The sequence below is a fragment of the Erythranthe guttata genome, chromosome 13, assembly GCF_056151865.1.
Source record: "Erythranthe guttata isolate IM_541 chromosome 13, IM_541, whole genome shotgun sequence".
NCBI lineage: Eukaryota > Viridiplantae > Streptophyta > Magnoliopsida > Lamiales > Phrymaceae > Erythranthe > Erythranthe guttata.
Window position 1 is genome coordinate 9,622,003 of NC_142545.1, and position 25,938 is coordinate 9,647,940.

The 25,938-nt window shown below is 32.8% G+C and overlaps 1 protein-coding gene and 1 pseudogene across 2 annotated transcripts; both read right to left on the reverse strand.

Moving 5' to 3' along the window:
- Nucleotides 1-7,532: 7,532 nt before the first annotated feature.
- Nucleotides 7,533-9,684, reverse strand: LOC105966676 (WRKY transcription factor 71). Of its 2 annotated transcripts, none has more exons than XM_088812032.1 (3): nt 8,950-9,684; nt 8,341-8,487; nt 7,533-8,117 (listed from the first exon to the last, which is right to left on the reverse strand). In XM_088812032.1, exons 1-3 carry the CDS (start codon nt 9,501-9,503, stop codon nt 7,775-7,777), a joined length of 1,044 nt encoding a protein of 347 aa, XP_088668158.1. In that variant the 5' UTR covers nt 9,504-9,684; the 3' UTR covers nt 7,533-7,774. The 2 variants fall into 2 exon arrangements, with proteins under 2 accessions (XP_088668158.1, XP_012846719.2); XM_012991265.2 differs by having other exon boundaries at nt 7,533-8,129; nt 8,950-9,678.
- Nucleotides 9,685-22,701: 13,017 nt separating this feature from the next.
- On the reverse strand, nt 22,702-25,537 carry LOC148765833 (uncharacterized; annotated as a pseudogene).
- Nucleotides 25,538-25,938: the final 401 nt, after the last annotated feature.

Consider the following 25,938-nt stretch of genomic DNA (forward strand, 5'->3'; position numbering starts at 1 on the left):
TTATACACTGTGATTTAAAACGTCAATAATAATAGTATGCATAAAACAACAGCAACAAATGATAAAATATAACGACAAATCACTACAAGAAAAAAGGATATTAGTGAATAGTGATACTTTATTTGTATCACTTAAACTTAAAAGTTATAACATTTTATATGTTGTCACTAATAGCTCATTTTATTGTCATTTAAATTTTTTGACTGTCACTATAGGAAGTGATCTTTCGATTTTTATCGTCACTATGTATAAAGAATTAGTGATACCACTACTAGTGACATATAGTAACAACATTTTTTATTTGTAGTGGATAAAGAATTTGACCATAAATTATATGATAAATTACACCTATACCTCTAAGGTATGCTAAAATAACTGTAAGATTCTAGGGGTATCGATAATTACTGTTGGCACGAGATTTCTATTTGTGAAGATTGAAGAAATCCGTCATACGTGGAAATTAAAGATTGGCAAAGATTTGTTTTCCATGTTTATTTTGGAATTAATTAGAGTCCTATTTTTGTAATATTATTATTAGGACTTAGATTTGTCTCCATGTATTATATTCTAGTTAGGTATCTTTTGTACTTATCTAGAAGTAGAAATCGACTAGGATTCTATTACCTAGTTAATCGGTTTCTTAGGGCCCAAGTTAGGTTTAGGGTGGTGGATTTCGTGCCTATATAAGGCCCTCAACCTCATATGAGTCCGATGGAGCTTTAATAAGAAAAATCCCAGCATAAAGGCTTTGAAGGGTGCAGCCCGTGCTGCAGCCCTGTCTGCACGGCAGGTGTGGCAACAGAACAGGTTTCTTCTACCAGGCCATAAAGAAGATCGGCATTTCGGGAGAAGTGCTTAAAAGATCTCGGGAGAGGTCGATCCGCCGTTTGAAGGAAGTTCAACATTGGAGGAAGTCCAAGAGTGCGGAGGAGGAATTGCTTTGATTATCAACAAGTTCGAGTCGTGTGCAAGAACGGCGTATCACATAAAGAGGGAGTCTTTAGTGTTTTATTAAGTCCTATTAATGTACACTTAAATCTGAACTAGTTTTGCAAGTCCTCGTGGATGTAGGGTACATTTGTATACGAACCACATTAAATTGTTGTGTTCTTTATTCTGCTTTTCGTAGATTTATTACTGTGACAACACAACAATTCTGTTACGTCACCTAATGTCGTAACATGTAGTATGTCTCAACAGATGAGTCGATTTCCATAGGCATTCAAAATTCAACAATTGGCATCAGAGCGGGTCACTAGATATACTTAGTGTCTGATTTTGGGTTTTGATTTGTTTGATTTGCTTATTGGATGACGTGTGTTCACAAGGAATGTTGAGACGGAAGTCTGTCACGACATTCACCCAATTCCGCTGCGTTGTAACGTGCCCCGTGATGGGACACTCTGATAGAAGACCAAGACGGGTGAAGAAAAGTGGCATCTCTGTTGCAGGGGGAGTAAATCTCATCTGCAGGGGGAGTTCTTGTTAAACATGGATTCTAACCAATCTATGCCAAAGGGGGAGATTGTTGGCACGAGATTTCTATTTGTGAAGATTGAAGAAATCCGTCATACGTGGAAATTAAAGATTGGCAAAGATTTGTTTTCCATGTTTATTTTGGAATTAATTAGAGTCCTATTTTTGTAATATTATTATTAGGACTTAGATTTGTTTCCATGTATTATATTCTAGTTAGGTATCTTTTGTACTTATCTAGAATAGAAGTAGAAATCGACTAGGATTCTATTACCTAGTTAATCGGTTTCTTAGGGCCCAAGTTAGGTTTAGGGTGGTGGATTTCGTGCCTATATAAGGCCCTCAACCTCATATGAGTCCGATGGAGCTTTAATAAGAAAAATCCCAGCATAAAGGCTTTGAAGGGTGCAGCCCGTGCTGCAGCCCTGTCTGCACGGCAGGTGTGGCAACAGAACAGGTTTCTTCTACCAGGCCATAAAGAAGATCGGCGTTTCGGGAGAAGTGCTTAAAAGATCTCGGGAGAGGTCGATCCGCCGTTTGAAGGAAGTTCAACATTGGAGGAAGTCCAAGAGTGCGGAGGAGGAATTGCTTTGATTATCAACAAGTTCGAGTCGTGTGCAAGAACGGCGTATCACATAAAGAGGGAGTCTTTAGTGTTTTATTAAGTCCTATTAATGTACACTTAAATCTGAACTAGTTTTGCAAGTCCTCGTGGATGTAGGGTACATTTGTATCCGAACCACATTAAATTGTTGTGTTCTTTATTCTGCTTTTCGTAGATTTATTACTGTGACAACACAACAATTCTGTTACGTCACCTAATGTCGTAACATGTAGTATGTCTCAACAGATGAGTCGATTTCCATAGGCATTCAAAATTCAACAATTACAATCACCTCCCTAAAACATCGTTAGAAACTCTAACAGGATAATGTATTAGCTGTGTTATTTTGATATCGTTCTAACGAACAATTAGTTTCAGGAAGTGGTGGAGACAACATAGAGTTAGGGGCTGACATGGCCCCCCAACATTTCTTAAATCACCCTTAGCTCTATGTTGTGTCCACCACTTTCTGAAACTAATAGTCCATTAGAAATCTATCGGAATAACGTATCCAATGCATTATCCCATTATAGTTTCTAACAATGTTTCAGAAAGGGAGTTGTAATTATCGATACCACAAGAACCTTAAAATTATTTAGCATACGTCAAAGGTGTAGATACAATTTACCATAAATTACATTCGCCAAATATTGAAATACCAAACAAGCAAGTAATGTATGACCATCCGACCTCAAATCCTGCAAGAAAAGTTGAGCAAGGAACTTGATCAAGTGGACCAATTTTTTTCGATAATATTTTAATTCCATCCGATAAGTTTTAAGTTTGGCAAAGAGCCAAAAACATTCCCCCAAAATATATTCATTCTTCCACCAAAAACAAAATGAACCTTGCCGTAACCACAGTTATTATATTAGTTCTATTTGTTATTTGTATTAATATATATATATATATATATATATATATATATATATATATATATATATATATATATATATATATATATATATATATATATATATATATATATATATATATATATATATATATATATATATATATATATATATATATATATATATATATATATATATACTACTTTAAAACAAGGGATAATTGGCTGGAACCTCTCATTTGAAACTTATATAAACGGGGATCCATTTTGTTAGATAATTATAGCTATAGGTCCATTTTATTAGGTGGTTATTAAAAGACTTTTGCATAAAACGAAATTCTTATCTGGGGTCGTAGACTCCAAATCTCTATCTTTCACTTGATTCATAAATTATCCATTGCATTCCGTCAATGAATCGCGATTTAAAAACGATTCAAAGATATGCAATATATAGTAAATTACCTGTACTTTTTCTATTTTGCACCATCTTCTCAGTTATGTTTTCTTTTGTGGAGGTTTGCAGACCTACATAATCTCCATCGATCTTAGCAATAAGGGGCTATGGTTATAGAGTTTGAGTTGAACGAAATGGGGGAGAGGTTTGGCATGTTTCAATTTGACGAGATTAGATTATTTTTCCCTTTTGTGGCTATTTGCAGAATTACAAACTTTCCATTGATCTGAGAATTAAGGGGATAGGGTAACAACGTTTGCGTTGAAAGAAACGAGGGAGATGTTTCGCAGCTTCAATCTCACGATTTGAGATTTTTCATCTCAATTTTATCTAAAACCCGATTTGGTGAATAATTATATTTAGGAAGGGAATTTTCATATTTTGATGCAAAAAGCAAATTAGCCAAAAATAATAGTAGGTGTTGTAGCAAAATAAGATTTATGACTTAGTTGCAAATGCTTTTTGAAAGTGATTATGCGGTTTTTTTGCTCATAATCTGTTTTTAGGTGTTTGCAAAATCAACTTTTGCTTTTGCTTCTCTTAAAATAATCTGCTTTAAGCTATATTTTTAAAAACACCCATAACCCTGCTTTTTCAATTTTAGTTCATTTTCCGAAATATTTGCAAACACCCCCAACTTTTAGAAATAAACACTTAAAACTAACTTAAATCACAATCACTAACTTCTGCTTTTAAATAATCATTTGCAAACACCACCTAAAACATACATGAACTTAGAATAGAGTGCCTATAAAAATTACCCCTTTAAAAAATGGACTCTTCGATAAAATTTATCGAATAATATTATGATAATACGAAGAAGTCCATTCATATTTGTCCCATTTAAGATAAATTCATGACCATTCATGACATTTTATAACCACGAAATTTCTCATCCACTATCTTATTCCTATTACACACAATAACCACTTGGGTGTTTTATTTTTTTAATTAGTTTTTTATTTCTTTTCCTTTTTAATTATTGTTGTTTTACTTTTTCAAATTTTTTTTTGTTTTCTAATTTTTTTCTGTCGGGTAATTAATCGACTATGATATTAATCAACTGTAGAGCATAGTCGATTAAGGAAATCGACTACTAAAATTGTAATTGAATAATGAAATTAACTACTAACTAATAGTTGATTAATGTAATTAATTTCAAAAGTAACAAAAGCTACTGTAATGTCGTCAGTGACATCCAACACGATTCAACAGCAGAACCCAAACAATAGCAACCAACCGCAAAAATATAAAAACAACTAAAAAATAGCGAAATCAACTATTTTTACCAAAAGTAAAATAAAATAAATATTCATGTGGCAAAACAACTACTACATTGCAGTAACCAACGACTAAATAAAGCTCAACCGCATGTTGCAAAACAAGAAATCAATAAAACAAAATCAAAATCAAATAAAAATTGTAGTCGATTAATACCTTAATCAACTACTAAATCGTAATTGATTATGGATGCAATAGAGTTCCAACAAATGCACTGCTCACCAAAACACCTGTCGTACTTTTCGTTTAGTCTGCATTTAGTATTTTCATTTTTTCATCTAATATTTTTTTTTTACAAAAAACACGTTTTTCTTTCTTGATTTTAGCATTTTTTGCACTATTAAAACATTTGTTTCCTTTTTTATATATAATATCAAAAATTTAAAAACATAAACACGCTTTTCATTTTTTTATTTCAATTTACATAATTTTTTTTTTAATTTTATCTGTTGTCAAAATGTAGTAGACTATATTACACTCTAACGTACTATGATATTTTGGTGTAATATGATATACTGCGGTGTACTATGGTTTACTACAGCATATTTTTTCAAATCCTAGCAACAAAACAAACTCTTAACCATCGCTAAACCCTAGGAACCAACAACTTCCAGCCGCCACCAACTTTTATCCATCAAATCCTAGCCGTCAACCAAAACCCTTGCGCCGTCAAAAAGCCCTAGATTGATGCAACCGCCTCCCACTGTCGATCTAATCTCATATCACTATCTCCAATGGCCATCTCCACCATAACCATCACCTTTATAACCACGATCACCACCGTCATCGCCATAGACATTGACACCTTCGCTACCCTCTTCTACAATCGCCCCCTCCACCACATCGCCGTCGAGGTTCCCAAGAACATCAAACTTTTCAGATCTCTGCATCGGCCCCTTCAGCCTCCTCATATTTCGGCGACGCTGGAATCCTTAGTTTGCCCCCCATCGGTTTGCAAGAGAGAGAGAGAATGGAGTAAAAAATATGAGAGAATGAGATAAAAAGGTGGAACGGTCGAAAAGAAGAGAGAAACGACTGGAAAAAGAAAGATAAGGGGAAGCGAGAAATGAATGATAAACCTAATTTATTAATATTTATATTAAGAGTATTTTCGAATTAAACAAAAATAAAAGAATGTGGGTCAAATTTTACTTTGAACTAAGAATTTAGTTAAAATATTTCATTTGAGGTTGTCATCCACTTTAAATTATATTTGTGTTGAGGGGCTCCTAGCATATTACCCCATAATTTAATATTATCTAGAAAATATTATAATTGGCGCCTTAATAAATAAAAATCATACAATCACATCCCTAATGGTTAATAGTACGACGGCAAAAATAAATTTTGTGGATGAATATATTCTTGGAATCTAAAAGATTATTTTATTGTTGATATCATAAGGGGGAAATGTAATAATACATACCTCGAGGGGTTAAATGTAATTATAAAAACAAGAGAAGTATTTTTTTTATTTTTTCCTTATCTTAATTCAGGAGATGTGCTAGCAATTTACCATAAAATTAATTTCATAATTTCAAAATGCCAAAAGGAAATAAAAGTTACTTTGATATTATTCAAATCTCTGAAAATACAATCATAGAACAATAAAAATATAAGTAAACGTTGCAAATTGATTAATGAATTGCACTATGATGCCCCAGGAATTAAGGTATAGAGCTAGGGTCAACAATCTCACACTCTTGATACATTTTAAATGATTTGTGTAAATCTTAAAGGCGAAAAAACGTGCGACCACTATTTATCACAACTTATTTATCATGCCAATTATGATTCCATCGTCCAATAATGCATACCGGCAAGCTAACCTCAAATCATATACAATGAATTTCATCGGGTGTGATGTGTATTGTTAAATAAATATGGGGAATTGCATATAAGCCCTCCGAAGACGACTTATTTGCACTCTTATTCAGATTAAAATCAGTCGTATAAAAAAGCTACCCCTTGTTAATTGGGGTCAAAATTGGGTTAGTGATCAAAATTGATTAATCGGTGAAATTAAGGTTTAAATTGTGAATTTTGGGTGAAATGGGATTTCAAGGAGTTATGGACAATTTTGGTATATATGTATGAGAGATCTTTCCTTAGTTGCAAATAAGTGTTGAACTGTTAATGGTGGATATATTTGCAAAATAAAAAAATAGGATATTCCGTTTTTAAATAAGTACTCTTGCCATTAGTGTTTTTGCAATTTGCCCAAATATTTATTTTGCATCTACATACATATGTATGTAAATTCATGACGTAAAACATAAAACTTACACTAGTAGAAAATTTGCTTATTACTACGAACTTTTTTGCTACGGTAAAAAACCGTAACAAAATGTACTTTTTACTACGGAACAATTTTAAAGTCGTAGTAAAAATACTAGGATTTACTGTAACAAAAAAATATTTGGTACGGCCATTTACCGTAGCAAAGCTTTTGTCACGCCCGTATATGGGGCAAATTCGTAGCAAATGCGTAACAAAAACCTTTTTAGTACGAATTTGATCTCTTTTGCTACGGTTAATGATCGCAGTAAATAAAATCATTTTTCTACTAGTATTACGTTTAATATATTTCACCAAATGTAATATCTACAAGATATAATGTATAATATAAGTATGTTATTTGTACCGCCTAGTTCATCATGAATTATTCAAAGTCATTATTTGTGTTATTTTTTTTTTTTTGATAAGTAAGTCATTATTTGTGTTAGATTGAAGAATCAACCACTATATATATTATATATATGCTCCCTTTAAGAAAAACACACATGTATTATATTGGGTCCTTGGAACTTGATAGGACGTATATTTTATTATATTATCAAGAAGACTTCTAACAACATATATAATTATAATTAAAGAAAATATTCAATTATGCCAATACGATCACCACGAATTCCTAGCTAACAAATACAAATGATACTATATATTAGGTACGAAAAATAGAAACCAGCTGGATCAAATCATCAAATCTTATGTTAGATTAATTAGGTGAATACTACAATTACAAATGCAATATTGAGAGAGAGAGAGAGAGAGAGAGAGAGAGAGAGAGAGAGAGAGAGAGAGAGAGAGAGAGAGATAATTCTGTTTATTGGTGATGATCAGGAAGCTGATCAAGCTGCTCCTGAAGATGCTGGTGGTGGCCACCAATCTGATTTGTCTGCATGTTGTAGGTGGAATTACTGATTCTGTGGTTTTCCGGATTATGATTATGATTATAAGTTGAAGGGAAAAACATTTGATTATCTTGAGGGAAGATATAATTGTTGTACTGAAATGGCGGAGAGAATCCCAAGAGGGCGGCGGCACTGCCACGGATGGTGGCGGGGCTGTGGTGGTTGTGCTGGCCCTCGTAGGTGGTGATCACAATCGACGGATCTTCGAATGATCTCTCTATTCGTTTCTTAACGCCGCATTTCTGGCTGGTGCATCTGTAATAACTCCTATAATATATATGATATGATCATGACTTCTTTGCATAATTAAATTTATATCAATTATTTAATTTTTATATATATAATGTATATATATATATATATATATAATGTATATATATATATATATATATATATATATATATATATATATATATATATATATAGAGAGAGAGAGAGAGAGAGAGAGAGAGAGAGAGAGAGAGAGAGAGAGAGAGACCTTGGAAAAGGGCTGTTTTTGACTGCCTTCTGGCCATACTTTCTCCATCTGTAACCATCTTCAAGATTATCAACCTCGCTTTTAGTCATGAATGCAAACCTCACTTGTCTTTCCTTTTTATTTTTCACTTCCTTTTTCTTTGCTTTCCTGACAATAACACACACACACACACACACAACTGTAAGCTAAGTGTATATATATATATATATGACAGACAGAACCCTAGCTATTAGCTCAGACATTTTATTTGCATAAAATCTTTGCAACTAATTAATTGATCGTTGCGAGACAAGAAATCCAGTACTGCCAGAGATATATACTAGGGTTTTGTCTTTTCTTATCCTGATCTCATCAAATCCTTTAGTTTATATCTCAGACTACAACAAAAAATTAAGTGGAAAAATAAAAATCAGATATATATAACCTCTTTTTATCTTGAGCTTTGAAAATAAGCTAAGTAGTAAGTAGTGAACCAATGGAAACTTCCACTTGGAATATATAGACAAGTCCTCACCTTCACAGTATATGCAACTAATAAAATGTACCAAATTTCAAAACATCAAGTACTACACAAATAAAAAATAAATACAGAAATAAAGTAAGACCTACATATTCTCAGATTTGGCATGATCATGATCTCCTTGTTCACAAACTTTTTGTTGCAGATCTGATTTCGAATAATCGTCTTCGAGTCCGGCCTCCTGCGAAGAAAACGACACCGAAGAGTTTGGTGTGCGTGGATTTTCAGCAGAAGCAGCAATATTTATTAGTTGATCATCATTATTTGAGTTATCATAATTAGTAGCAGCTAATTGATCAGAAGATGAACAGGACAAATCAAAAGCATTTGATAGAGCGTTGTATTCTGCTACTTCCACTTGCAAGAAGTTCGAGAAGCTCATAATACCATCAGAAGAAGAAGAATGGTCGATCCGATTATCGAAATTAGGGTTTCGCAGAGGCGGCGGCGGCGGTTGCTGGTTGTGGCGGTGGTGGTTGTTGTAGAGATCATGAAAGTGGTTGTAATTATTATGACTTGTGGTGGTGGTGATGGGAAATTCAAACCCTTGTGGTGATGATGATATGGTGTGAATGTGATCTTGATGGAAAGAATAATAAGGATTATTAATATTATAAGAATTACTATTGTCTTCGTTAGACATACTGAAAGAGTTTCAAGAATTTTGCTCAAGAGAAGTTTTTTTCTTTTGGAGAGAGAAACTTTTGTTTCATTTGTGTGCTAGATATAGCTTTCTGCTTTTTGGAATACTTTATGCTTTCCTTTTTCTTCTTTCTTGAATTTCTTTTTCTTCTTTTTAATTTCTAGAGAGAGAAGAGGATATTTAATAGAATGTGTGGGAGAGAGATGAAGATAGTGATGTTCAGTACTATTTGTGCTTTGTTTATTGTTTATGGTGCATGAATTAGAGGAGGTTTTTCTTGATTGATTTGTCCTTATTGCGGCTACGAGTTTATTTATTTATCTCTCTCTATTTATTCCTTTTCTTCTGGAGAGAGAAATTAAAGTAACCTTAATTTTCAAAGGTTGCTTGTAAAATCATCTTCAGACCATGCGTGGATTTACTATGTTGAAAATAAATTAATTAAGGTGAAAACTTTAGGGAAAAAAGTTCATCTATGTTGGTCTATGCAGGGGATTTAGTCATCTACCTTGTCATGTTTCAATTTTATATATATATAATATAAGGTGCAAATTTAGACCAAATGGTCTGTTTTAATAAAAAAATCGGATGCCATAGGATGATTGACACGTGGATAATTTAAATTAAAATATAATTAGTATTCTAATAATTGGAAAAAAAAAAGGAAAAAAGAAAACCCCAGTAGAACCCTTAACGCCTCTAACCCTAATTATATTAGCTTGATTTATCAAGAGTTAGACTTAAAAGTGCCACATGTCAAAAAATTAGTGGAGTCCGATTTATATTAAATATCGGCTCATCCGCTCAGAATTTAATCTCTATAGTATATTAGTATTTAGACAATTGAAGAAAAAACAAAAATACATGCACACTCTTGCTTCTCTAAATTATTCTATTTAGTTTTCAATTTTTGTGCTCTCACTAGCTTTATTATACGTTATGAGCAATGCACGAACCCCTAATCATTTCACTAAGAATCATGGAAAATGACAAGGACGTAAGCAATTTAGATGATAGAGATATATGTTTAGTTGACACTGGAACAACACACTATTTTTTGAGTTAAAAAAATTTCTCGGATTTAAAATTGGCAAAAGCAAATGTTAGTACGATATTTGGGATTACAAAATTAATTAATGACCCTTGAAGAACAAGTATAATTTTGCTCGGTGGAAAGAATATTTTGATAAAAAAAATGAGGCTTTAATTTGTACTCTTGCAAATCTAAAAGAAACTTATGGTGCATTTTGATTTGGATAGATGGATTTAGGGGAGGAATTTCAAATTCATAATAACAAATTCCTTGGACTTGTTTGGATTGAGAGATTTGGAGATGGATTTCAAATCCACAACCCTCATTTTTAGTTGATTTTGGAGCAATAGTGGTGGATTTCAAATGACTCCAAATTGGAGTCATTTCAAATCCCTTCCCCAAATCAAATCCACTTCCAAATCCATCAATCCAAATGGACCCTTAGTCAATTTCAAAGATATACATCTGAATGGATTTCATATCGAGACTCTGAATGAGGGGAATGTGAAATATCTTTGTATTACATCCATTTTTTTTTATGCAAGAAGCATGTTAAAGAAAAACTCTCAGTTTTCACATTGGAATTATATTATGCGACCCTATGCCCAAATAGAATCAAACATTGTGTAGAATAAGAAGTTCAATCATCCAAATTAAACCTCTTTATACTTTGGCACGATCGACTAGGCCACCCAAGGTCGATTAAGATGCATCGAATAAAAATATTATTGTGGGCTTCCTCCATCGGAAGATTCTTTTACCTGTATGTTGCTTGCTGATCACTAGAAAAACTGATTATAAGACCATCTCCAATAAAAATAATTGGCAGTGAATCTCTATCGTTTTAATAAATAATTCAAGGGGATAGTTGTAGACCTATTTCTTGTGGACCATTTTGCTATTTTATGGTCCTAATAGATGCATCTCAAGATGCTCATATGTAATTCTTCAGCCAACACGTACTATTGCTTTTGCTATCTTTTATTTCTCAAAGTATAAGATGGAGAGCTCAATTTCATCATTATCCTATTAAGAATATATAGCTTGATAAAGTGAACGAATTTATATATCAAGTATTTAATGATTACATCATATTAGCTCTATTGATGTTGAACATTTAGATGCACATATACACACTCAAAATGGCTTTGCAGAGTTCTTTACTAAGAACTTGCAATTGAATGCTACACCTTTACTTTTTGAGGTTTAATTTACCCAATTCTAATTGGAGACATGCAATATTACTTGTTGTTTCATAGATAAGGATTCGACCAAGTCTTAGGCACTATTAAAACTTACAAGCTACTCAACGTACAATCTCACATTTAAAGATGCTAATTTCTTTCGATCAATATAATCTCCATCAAATAATTAATGTATCTACCCAAATTGATGGACATCCTGAGTCAATCTGAATACCATCCATTTTTTTATCAAAGTAGAGTACACTAACAAATTTATACGTTAAATGCCTATTGATTAAGAAAATAAGTAATTTACTGATAATAACTAGAAATACTAGGATTTCAGTTTATAATAAAACAATTATTTTTCTTTGCCATATTCAACATTTGCCAACATGCTATCAAAATAAGTTAAAGAATTAACTTCATAGTTATTTTTCGTTTAATATAATACATATATGCTACTTAAACATTGTGTTACAATCTTTATCCCAATGATTTGTCCAATTCCATCTTGATTGTCCACTATATAACTTTATATTATATAAGAACTAACAAAATAATCTGATCTGTGATACCTAAATTCAACACGCTATATATTTGTGAATACAATATTGTACCAACAATTAATTAAGAAATAAATTAAATGCATAAAATTCCCAAATGAAGATTCTGAATATGACTCAAACTAATAAAATTTTATTAAAAGAAATCATTTAACATAGATAAAATGAGGTTTTTATTCTACTATACTTACAATCTCTCAGACTGCAACACAAAGTTAAGTATCTTAACGTTAATCTTTCAAGGTGACTATTGATAGTCTTCGCCGAAAGACTATGATGTTGTCTTCTTAACCACTACATCATCTCGGCTAACCAACTTTTGAATAAGGTGATACTCGCATTCTCCGTGGTTTCCTCTTTTGTGAGGTCTTGGTTGTTCCAGGTTTGCAATCGTTGCGCTTTTGGAACGATGTCATAGTCGGTTTAATTGTTGGAACCACTTCTAAGTCTAGAAGAAAGCTCATTAACCAAACATCTCCTTTTGCAGCTACATATCGGCCTTCATAGTTGAATCACCAATACAAGATTACTTGATGCTTTTATCCAACTAATGGGCTCTTCTATCAAAGTAAACACATACAACAAAGTAAATATTCTTGAGTCTCTTTTAGTTTGAAAGTCTGTTACGTGTATCCTAAAGCCATTAGATGGGCACCTTGGTACACTAACATATAGTCTTTAGTCCACTAATATACTTGAGAATATGTGTTACTCAGTTCCAATGCTCAAAGTCGGGACTAGACTGGTATCTACTCATTATGCATACATAAGGCTTCAAATTGCGAAGCATAAGGAATCTCTTTCATATTTCTAATCTCATCAAATGTCTTAGAACATTGACCCTTAGAAAGATGAACTCAATGTCTAAAATGTAAAGCATGTTTCTAGTATTTTTTGCATATTAAAGAGGGTAAGGACTAATTTAGCGATATAAATTTATTTTTCTATTAAATGTTACAAATTATTTTACTGTAGCGATATTACTTGACTGCAATAGCCCTAGCATCTTACTTTGGCGATCTTGCATGAGCTTGACCTAAGAATATATGTTGCTTCAGCCAAGTCCTTCATATCAAATTGACTAGGTAACCATACCCTAACTAATGATAAAGCTCCCATATCATTTTCAATGTGTAAAATTTCATCAATATATAACAATAAAAATACCACTACGCTTCCATTACACATCTTATATATCAATGGTTCATCTGGACATCGGGCAAAACCAAAATATTTGATTGCTTGATCAAAACATATGTTCAATAATCTAGAGTTGCATAATGTAGATGCATTCGTCAAAATTTTCATTAAGGAAGATCGCATACTAAAGAGGGTAAGGAGTGTAGTGATATAACTTGATTGTGATAGCCCTAACATCTCTTTGCGATCTTGCATAAGCTTGAACCCAATAATACATGTTGCTTCACCCACATTTTTCATATCGAATTGATTAGATAACCATACCCTAACTAATGATAGCACTCCCATATAATTCCAATCAGAAGTATGTCATCAACGTACAACATTAAAAGTAACACCACACATCCATTATACCTCATATATACACATAGTTTATCTGGACATTGATCAAAACCAATAGTCGATTGCTTGATCAAAATTAATGTTTCATGATCTAGAGTTGATCAAGATGTTCGTGTTCTATTTCTTCAGGGACCTTATCGAAAGACTCTCACAAGAACATATACCTCTCACGGTCCTCCCACTACGAATAGGCACTATAGGTGTAATTGCTCGATCCTCAATAGCCCTCTCACTCAAAGTAGGGTATGGGCCATCGATTTAGTTTTGTGTTGGTTCTTCTTGTGTTTCAAGTATTAGTGTGTATGTTGTTAGTAGTTCTTAATTCTTTTAATCTTATTAAATTCTTAGGTTAATGACTCATTACATAATTCTCTTCAACAAACTTAGCATTTGTAGATACTATAATTCACGTGATCATCAAAATAGATGCCGTACCGTTCCTTTAGCGTAACCTACAAATAGACTTACTTTTGATATAGATTTTACTTATCTGCTTCATATGTTGGGAACCCCAAACGTGAATGTATTCTAGAATGGGTTTTCGTCCGATCCATAATTCAGGTGTGTCGGGTATTGACTTCAATGGTACCAAGTTCAAAAGTTATATTGTTGTCTCTAATAATGCTAGATCCTAGAATAAAATGGGTAGGTTTGTGTAGATCATCATTGTAGGACCTCATGCGCTACTAGGCGTGTTCATAAATCCGTCAAACCTGACCCGCACGCCCGATGAGATTGAACTTGCTCGCAACCCGCAAGTTTCCAAATGTAATTTTTTTAAATGTAGCATTCTAACTTGGATACCCGAAAAATGTGGGTCAATTTACGTGTTTTAATATTAAAACCCGTCCCTAACCCGACCCGCCCGCATATATAAATATAAATACATTTTTTCTGTGTATTGGGTCGGGTTTTATCATTTTAGAACACTTCCGCCTCCACCCCGTCTTCTCCCTTGTACGGGCTTCTACGCCTATGCCTCTTTTGTCTAATAATTTTTACGGGTATTCTTCCAAATGTCAAATTTGAGCTTTCCTAAACCTGTTCCCATATCATAGTCATTCTCTTAGAAATTACAAGCATTGTCACCTCTCATTTATAAATATCATATTTTGTTTATTGATGGATTTTTTCAATTTTTTATTATAATGTTGAATATATATATATTTTGAAAATTTGAAAGTGAAAAGCAATATATGTTGAGAAATATGAGATTTAATGTAAATGTTGAGATGTTCAGGAATTTTTATTCTTTGGTTGGCTTTTTTTTTTTTCATCTATATCTTTTTTTCTATGTTTATGTTATGTAATATCTAATTTTTCTTTCTTTATAATTGAATTTTCTTATCGGATGAAGAATGGATGAAATATTGTTGAAAGCTAGGAACTTAATCTTCGTATTGATCAATAAGGCTCCCCTGCAACTACTAAATCAATTGGCAAGCCACCTCTACCAAATCAAGCCACCTCTTGTACCAATTCGGTGGAAGCTAAATAGTTCTAGAAAAAAAGAAAAAAAACTACAAACAGAAAACAGGGCTTCACCGACAGAATTTTTTTTCGGTAATCTATCAAAACTTGTCGCGAAATGAGATCACTGACGGATTTATCAACGACATTAATCGGTCGGTATAACCCTCGACGCTAAACCGTACCGACGAATGTTTTTTTTTCGTCGGTGACGTAGCAACGGAAATTCCGTTAGTAGATACTTCACTTTCCTTCGCTAAAATAATCATAAAAAGGTTAAATTTTTCGTCAGTAAAATTCAACTTATCGACGCATATTTCTGTCGGTATAGGTGTTGGCAATTGTACCGACCGAATATGTATTCAGTCAGTGATTCACGAACGGAAAGTCCGTCAGTGGCATCCGTCGTTATGATAATGTACCGACTGATTATATTGTCAGCGGTCGGTCACCAATATACCGACAACAATGCCGTCGGCGGTTCACCAAATGTAGCAACGGATTATATTGTTGGCGATCATCACCAATATTCAATAAAACTTCGGTCGGTGATTTAATGACGGATATTTCGTCGGTGGATTATGTCCAAATAATTAAATGACGGATTATATTGTCGATGGTCAGTAACCAATATGCCAACAAACAATCCGTCAGTGATTCACCAACGAGTGGTCCAATGTCCCTGACGATTCAGTCGGTGAATATTTGGTCAATATTGCAAGTTATTATAAATAATTATATTTATTATTTTTTAAAATATTGCTGTATATCAAAACCTGTGCCACAAATTTTGTACATCAATAAAGATAAATTACCGCAAAATATATCAAAAGTTCATTAATTCCATAATTATGAAAACAATAACGATCCAACATATGTTAAAAAAAAACTCAAAATCAACCTTATCCAATACAAAATAGTTGCTAGATAGAAAAAATATCATGATAAAATAAATAAAAAGAACTAACATAATACTGAACAAACCTATTCTGAAAGATTATCTCTAAACGAGCCATCAATCGACTCAGAATTAGATGTTGCCAAATCCTCCACGTCACTGTTTTGGGCCAACTTCTTTATAATATCAATAAGCTTCTCTACTTTCTTCTCATATGTATCCAACCTACTCTCCAATTATTTAATATAATGAGATGTGGTAGTAGCAGCATGTTGACCTAGAAAAGAATGTGAAATATTCGGCATTACTTCATTAGCTAGCTTATGGTATCCGAATCCATACACACAACCCTTAGACGATCCACCAATTGCTTCTACCCAAGAAGTAGGATCAAATTCAAGCTGATCAATAGAGCACCATTTTCATGTTATTGGGCTCGAACATCTTCATATACATCCTACATACACAGTTAAAATAAATATAATCAATTGGAAAGAACTCCATATAGTACGTATAGTTTAAATAAATAAAAACAAAATAAATGACATTATATATTCACTTACACGAAATCTCTTGGACTTACTATCAACAAAATCGCCTTGTCTTTTTTGTCTTTTGTGCGTACGATAAAAAACATCAATTTCAGAAACATTATCAACACCAAGTGCTTTTTTCAGTACACAAGTAAGTGTTGGAAAGTTTGAGTGTTAGACTCAATTTTGGTTGATTATTTAAGTGGATTAAATTTAGTTTCTCAAAATTAAATGAATGAGAAACTAATAAAATCACTTAATATAATAAACGGAAAATAAAGAAATTGAAATGCCACATTGAAAAAGATGGAGGTGTTTAAACACCTATTAAATTGAATAGGTGTGTAGTTAATGAGAAAATGTGTGATACATTTTCATGAAATTATTTTCCTAAGAGTTGTGACTTGTGGTCATAACCTTTGAAAATCTATAAATAGATTCCAAAATCCACCATTTGATAAATTCAATTTTCACATGAAATTCAATACATTAACTGAATTCACTTCTCGTCATAGCATATCATTGCATATTGTTGCATTTATCAAGTCCATTCATTCGTGTCTTATAAAGTCCTAAACGTCGTTTTGTTCGCCGTGTTCCAATAATTGTTGTGCTGCTTTGTTGGAACTGAAATAGTCGTTGTATCATGGGAGACAATTGCCGTAAACCGAGAGCACTCCGCGGGGAAAACTTGTCTTAAGGATAAAGAACCAAGTTCTTGCCTCGACTACATCTTTCTTGTCAAACTTCTGTCCAAATTTTGTTTGTTCCCCATTTCAAAATACACACACCCAAATAACAATCTTAAGACAAAATTTAAGTTGTATTTTCGAGATGGAGAAGAAGATATTTTGCCCAAAATCCAAGAAGTTACAGATTCAAATTGGAGGAAAATGTCATTTTCGGACAGAACATAAAGTTTATGTTTCGGCCCATTTTCTGAGGTGATACAGTCATAATCTGTACAATTACCATTTCACTAAAGTTGCAGAAAATCAAGTTGGATTTCTAAAAAAAATATTAAATCATCCCAATCGGAGATCATACGGAAGAGTTATGATGAAAACACGAAAGAGTGCCAGAACTGCTAACGCAACTTTTCATGAATAATGCAACCGTTCGTGAGGCGATGCATGGAACCCCGGCGTACCAACACGTCTTCAACACTTTATGGTGCACGGATTTTGGTGAAAGAAGACCGAATCCAAGAATAATGAGATATTATATTATTCTTGACTCATGAGTATTATTTAATATTTTCATGGTTCCATTGTAGGTGCAATTTTATACAGCACACATACTTCGACTTGGATGGTTAATTTGATCATGATCCAATCCGAATCAAGAAAATCGTGAAAGGCGAAAGTTGTAGGAAATTTCGTTTGCTATTCGGATCATATTGAATCAAGAAAATCGGAAATCGGATGCTAAAGATATGATTAAGTTTTTCAATGCTGCCAAAACCACCGATGCATTCCTTATGAGAGAATTTAGATGCGAGACGAATTTATGATTTATTCGGGTACGCCTTTTCATTTAAAGTTGTAACTCATGCAATTAAGTGATAATATTATTGATAAATAATATTGTATTATATGAGATAGAAACTTGGTTATGTTGCATGATAGAGTTATGGCGTAATAATATTGCACTATAGATATAATTTGGCATAATAACTTTATGATAGCATGATAAACCTTGAATGTTATTCTAGAAGCATGTATAGATACTTTGAATGATATTTCGATATGTTGAGATGCTTTGATTAATCTTTATATATGCATGAGATTTTGCTGAAATTCGTATGCATTATTTAAATTAAATTAGTGCATAATATTATGAGGTGTTAGTATTGTCGCATACTTGAGATAACATATAATAATTTTTTTTTTTGATATGTTATATTATTTATATGATGTCTATATCAACGAGTACATATAATTAGAAGCATATGATATATGTTTGTTGAATCATAATTTTTAAGAATTGGAAATTATGTTGTAGTACGTGATTAAATTATATGAATATTTATGCTATGAATATAAATAATTTTCAGCATGAATATGTTTAATCGGATAATTGTTTATTGAATGTACGAATGGATTATTTATTCCATGTTAATTTTGAAATGCTTATGTACATATATACAAGTATTTTGTATGCATAAATTATATGATGCATGTGAATATTTGGAACTATGTAATTATGATTGCGTGCATATATGTACCGTTTATAAACTCATGATTAGTTCCAAATGTTATGTTATATCATAAATAATTCATGCTATTTGTGATGTTATCATTGAAAATCAATGGATGCACTTTTATCTTTAAAATGATAATTTCGTATGTGTGTGCAATTAGAGGCATGTAATATTTGAAATTGATATACAATCGGAACTCAAGAAGCTCAACTTCTGAAGGAAAATTTGAGCAGTTGTTATCTAAAAGAACATCGAAGATGTTGGATCTATTGGATCGTCTTGACTTTTGGATGTTGTATTCATAAGACATAAGTACCTTATGAATGAATGAAATCGCATTTTATGATGTTGAACATCTGAACCATTCGTAAAGCAATTGATGTTTTTCTTAAGGAAAATGTCAAACAAACTCTATACGAGAGAATGTTTTGGACAATTGCACTGTTGGATCAATATTTCTATATTGTGAACGGTGGGAGTTTCTAAACTCTAGATTTGAATTGTGTACAAACTGTCACAATTTGATAAGAAATTTCTTGATTTGAGTATCTTGAGAAGTTTCTTATAGTGTGTTCTATTAAGACAAAATAAACACAGTGTGTATAAAGTTAAATCACATTAGTGATTTAAAAGATTGTACAATTTATGAAAAAAATATTTGTTACTTTTGTATCATGTATCCTTGTTAAGTAACAAAGACGAGGCCTTAGAAGCATTTAAATGAGAATGATCATGGTATATGAATAAAAATTGTTAATCAAAATAATTGACGTGGATGATATGGAGTCTTTTTTGACAAGTATTGTACTTATCAAGTCGCTAGTCCTTATCAACCACAGTTGAAAGTACTGAGAAATGAAATACTCGAACTGTTAATGAGTAAGAAAGCCATGTTGATAATTCTAGAGTAAGCTAGAATTTGTGGGGGAGATTATGGCTCACCACTTTCTCATTATTTTATCACATAAAGGTTTTGGACCAAAGAAATGTGGGGGTGGATTCCATTTGATAAGTTATGGAATAAAAATCTACACTTTGACTAGATAGATCTAGTGTATTTAATTTCTCAAACTCTACTAGGGGTGAATGAGAAATTAATGTATATGGAGGTGAAAAGTCACCATCCCACATTGACAATGGGCTACATTTAAAGCACTTTATTAATTGTAAATGGTTAGCTAAAGATATATCTCTCTATGAGATAAAGTGGTAATTTATAAAGTGATAAATAACCAAACGCTCAATAAAAGAGAGCTAAGAAAATCAACAATTTGATTTTGATTTTCTAATTTATGAGTTAGAAAATGAACCATGGGCAATTAATGAAGTATAATCCCACTTGGGGGTTACTTATCTTCGAGACAAATGAAAAATTAGTGAAAACTCGTATAGTATGAACTTAAATGAGTTCTAAATCAATTGCACATTTGATAAGAATTTGTTATCAAATAATTTTAAACTTGGCGAGTATGAAAAGTACGTGTGTGATATGTGCACATAAGAGTACATGTTTATGAGTAAATGGCATGTTAATCATGCAGTATAATCATGGTATTATCATGAAAACTAATGAAATATTAGTAAAATATTTCAACTGTGGAAAATATGGTCCTATTGATGCAATCTTATAAGAGATTAAAATCAATAAGGATTTGAGGAATTATTGAAGTCTCATTATGTTGAGACGATGCTGTCATATTGAAGTCATCAATATAAGGCTATAAAGAATAATGGTGAACAATGGTTCAACTAAAATATTCTTGAAAGATTGTAGTTTAATGAACTACATGCATCCAAATGTTGTTTGACTCGTTAAGCAAGTCAAATAAATAGGTAATCCTATACGTAATAAGTGGATGGTTAAATAAGGGTTCTTGGAAGTGCAAGATTCGCCTTAAACGTAAGTTATATTATAAAAGATATCCAGTTGTACTTGAACAGTATATTCATATGAATTGAATATGTGCTACTATGATACGCAGTCCATAAATGATTTTTTATTGTGGAAGTCCTCAAAATAAATATATAACTCCATTCACTATGGAATTTGAGTTATACTTGGAAGCTAAAGAAAAATGTTGGATAACTCCATAATTTTCTAGAGGACATTATGTGATGGACTTAGTTGGTGCTTGAAAATAATTATAGTAGTTAGTTGGCTATAAAAAGAAAAAGCACAAACTAATATGTAAAATGGTAAAGTCTCGATCGTAGACGCAACACCATTTAGCAATTGATCTCTAGAGAAATTATAAACGTTGACTTTACGAAGTCAAGAGATAATTTGATTGATCCTTAACGAATGAATCAATAGAGATCAAATGTGCTAGTTAGTGATGGGAATGGGTCTATAAACCCACAACTCAACTGAAAATCCATGATGGTAACCCAACCTTGTAGATTGAAGATCCCAAGATCTCGGTTCAATGGGACAACTAAATTATGGAAATTCAAATCGAGCACTTGGAAATAATTCCTACCATTCCCTAAAATCCAAGTGCTACCTGTCGAATGTGGTGAGGTTAAGTCTAGTGAATTTTAGTGATTCCTATGACATTTTAAGGTGGAATACGGCATGGTATTCTTTATGGGAGATCACCTATATAAGTGTGAAGTATAGGGCCGCTTCAATGAAACACTTATGAATCCAAGAATGACTCCAAGGCCGAAATGAACACAACGTGAGAACAAAAGACGTTAGAGATGTTATTGTGTAAGTGTTGTTGTCTTGGTTTACGTAAAAGTTGATTAGTTCAAGACATCGCGTTCACTAAGCAACAAGTAAATCCGACAATATTTTACTAAGGAAGGTTCAAAGCCATAAGCTACCTCTCCCGATGCAATAACAAATCCCTTGGACTTTGAATGTGTCTGCACCATTAATTTCATTCATGTGGGGGATTGTTGGTAATTCTTAGTGTTACTCAATTTTGGTTGATTATTTACGTGGATTAAATTTAGTTTCTCAAAATTAAATGAATGAGAAATTAATAAAATCACTTAATATAATAAATGAAAAATAATGAAATTGAAATGTCACATTGAAAAAGATGGAGGTGTTTAAACACCTATTAAATTGAATAGGTGTGTAGTTAATGAGAAAAGGTGTGATACATTTTCATAAAATTATTTTCCTAAGAGCTGTGATTTGTGGTCATAACCTTTGAAAATCTATAAATAGATTTCAAAATCCACCATTTGATAAATTCAATTTTCACATGGAATTCAATACATTAATTGAATTCACTTCTTGTCATAACATATCATTGCATATTGTTGCATTTATCAAGTCCATTCATTCGTGTCTTATAAAGTCCTAAACGTCGTTTTGTTCGCCGTGTTCTAATAATCGTTGTGCTGCTTTGTTGGAACTGAAATTGTCGTTGTATCTTGGGAGTCAATTGCCGTAAACCGAGAGCACTGCACAAGGCAAATTTGTCTTAAGGAGAAAGAACCGAGTTCTTGCCTCGACTACATCTTTCTTGTCAAACTTCTGTCCAAATTTTGTTTGTTCCCCATTTCAAAATACACACATCATTGAGTCAAGTAATTTAATAGTTCCTTACTAAATCAAATAATTCATCATACAGTAAACAATGAAAACTTAAAAGTTACCATTCTTTTTTCGTGCTCTCAAAACGGAATTGAACCACCAGTATGTTTTGTTATGGATCCATCTTTCTCAGTCAACCTGTTGTTTTTAGCATCATTACTTTTTTTTTTTTTTTTTCCATTCATCAGTTGCGAAAATCTCCTCAACAAGTTTGTTCTAATCATCAGCACTCAACCATTTGGAGCCATTGTTTTTCAGTTTTGATGGATCATCTAAGTTAGCAGCATTCATGGCAGATATTCGAGCATCATAACCTGTTAAAATTACATAAATATTAACCAACATATCCTATACATTAAATCGTACGCAAATAAATAATTGAATTTCATATCTTACATAATTATTCAACCAGCTTGGAAAGTTCTTATCACGTAATAAGCTAAGTGCGTTATCAGTCAACATTTGATTTTGCCTCTTTATTTCATCTCTTCATCAAGTATACTGTAAATGTTTGAAGAAATTGATGAGATGATAATTTAAATATTATGTTTTTTTAGATATTTTTAATTGAACACCTACTTGACAAATGGATTGAGTTCATCATAATTTAACAATATATATCTATGAGCTGCGTGCAATTCATTTTCTTCGAACAACTGAATAGGTTGTTGAGGCCCAAATGCTCTTCCTGGGCTTGTGAAAATGGAAAGACGCCCCCTAGGATCTACTTCACCACCGTCATCGTTACGTGGAACTTGATTCAACATTGTCTCTAAATGAGGCTCAAAGTATAAAGAGCAAAATGTAGAAACTTCCTCAATAATATATGCCTCTACAATAGATCCTTCAACTCGAGCCCGATTTTTCACCTTTTTTTTCAATCGATGAAGAAACCTAAAATACATAATTAATTAACTTGTAAATACATTGTTAGGATAAATAAGGTTTTTTTTAAAGACATATAAACAAATTTTACCTCTCAAACGGATACATCCAACGATATTGGACGGGCCCACCAAGCTTAGCTTCATATGCTTAGTGAATAGGTAGATGTTCCATGGAATAAAAAATGCTGGAGGGAAGATCTTTTCAAGCTTGCAAATAATTTCGACAATGTTTTTTTTCCAACTACTCGACATGATCTACACGCAAGACAGTCAAGCATATGTCTCTGAAGAATACAATAACTTCGGATATAGCTTTCCAAACAGGTTTAGGCAATATGTCGCGAAAAGCAATTGGAAGCAACATTTGCATGAATATGTGACAATCATGACTCTTCATCCCATAAAACTTCATCTCTTTCTCATTGACACATCGAGCTATATTTGAAGCATAACCATCAGGCAGTTTTAGTTCTTTAGTCCAGTCACATAAATTTTGTATTTGTTGTTTAGCAAGTGTATAAGATGCCGTAGGTTTCCAAGCCTTGCTATTCTGATCAACAAACATGTGTAGCTTAGGACGATCACAATGCAATTATATATGCTTGCGCACATTTCCATTATCTTTTGACTTTTACATCCAACAACGTATTGAAAATATTTTCAAATACATTTTTCTCAATATGCATCACATCAAGATTATGCCGAATAAGATTTGACCTCCAATAAGGCAACTCCCAAAAAATGCTTTTTTTAAACCAATTATGAGCTACACCAAATTCGGGCAAACTGTTAGGATACCCAAATTTGTCATATGTCGGGCTGGGAAGACGAGACACCTGCTCCCATATTTCTTCACTAGATAAATATGGTGTGGGAGCGCTTGTTTCACGTCTACCATTCAAAAACTTGTCCCGTTGCTTTCTGTATGCATTCAAACCATGAAGTTTTATGCCTGTTACCAAGACGAAATGACTTTGTTTGGTCCATGCAATAAGAAAAAGATAACCGACCATGAGTACTCCACCCACATACCATGCCATAGGCAGGAAAATCATTGATGGTCCATAAAAGTACCGCTCGCATTTGAAAGTTTATTTTTGTACACACATCATAAGTCCGAACCCCTTCATTCCATAACACCTTCAACTCTTCAATTTGAAGACGAAGGCGTACATCTCAATTCTTTCCGGGACTTTTTGGGCCTGGGATAACCATATTCAGAAATATATATGGTTTTTTCATACACATACCCGGAGGAAGATTTTATACAACTAACATTACGGGCCAGCAAGAATAAAGAGTACCACTATTACCGAAAGGACAAATCCCGTCAGTACAAAATCCAAGACGGATATTACGTGGTTCTCATGAAAAATGATGGGTATGTCTCATCAAAGTGCTTCCATGCCTTACTATTTGATGGGTGTGCCATACTTCCATCTACACATTGATTTTTGTAGTGCCAAGTCATTTGTTTAGCAGTCTCATTGGACATATAAAACCGTTGAAGTCTAGGAATTAGTGGCAAGTAATGCAAAACTTTGTGAGGAATATTTTTTTTTTAGAATTTAAGTTTGCAGGCTTGTATCGATCATGCCCACAAATTGGGCATCTAGTTTTGTGACTATTCTCTTTATAGTACAAAAAAAAAAATTGTTAATGCACACATCAATTTTCTCATAACCAAGACCAAGACTAGCGATCATCTTCTTTATCTCATACAAGTTGCTAGGAAACTTGTCATCTTCAAGCATCATGTCTTTAATTGTTGACATGAGGCGGTCGTAACATGGTTGAGGTAAGTTGAATTCTGACTTAAGATTCAATAATTGAGATACAGCTGAAAGTTTAGAATGTCTTTTACAACCTTCCCATAGTGGCTCGTCTGCATCTTTCAATAACTTATATAACATTTGCGCATCAGAATTAGGTTTTTGGTGATTAGACCCTAGATGTTCGTCTTGATTAGTCCAATCAAAATTTGGACCAACAACATCAATCACCATCGACCTCATTCCAATACCTCCTTCACGTCTAGTAAGTGACGATTCCTCATTGTTTTGATTATTATTTGTATAAGATTTTCCATGTCCAGAAATCATACTAGTACTATAAGATTCTCCGTGTGCAATCAATACGGTGTAACCACGTTCAAATCCATTCATTTTTGGGTGAAAATGAACCTCTTTGCGAGTTAGATATTTCTTATTGCAACACTTCGAGCAAGGACATCTGATCTAATCTCGATGTACAACACCGTGTTTCGAGTAAGCAAAATCTAGATATTCAATAACCCCCTCATCAAATTTAGTAGTCATACATCCACTGTTATCAAACCGACGCCACATCCAACTACTATCCATTGACACAACTACATGATATTGGAACTGAGATTTATAAAGCTAATGTAAATTTAGTAAACTATGTTCTCTTTTATCATTGTTGATGCAAATTTATATTGGAATATATTCATTACATCACATGTAATTAAATATCATATTATAAAAGGGACAATTAACATTAAATATCACTTGAGCATATCACAAATCAACTACAATTAATGTAA

Coding starts and splice junctions, on each gene's coding strand:
- LOC105966676 (XM_012991265.2), bottom strand. CDS start 9,503: ATGTCTAACGAAGACAATAGTAATTCTTATAATATTAATAATCCTTAT. Junction 8,488..8,949: donor CATGCCAAATCTGAGAATAT/GTAGGTCTTACT, acceptor TGTTATTGTCAG/GAAAGCAAAGAAAAAGGAAG. Junction 8,130..8,340: donor AAAAACAGCCCTTTTCCAAG/GTCTCTCTCTCT, acceptor TATATATTATAG/GAGTTATTACAGATGCACCA.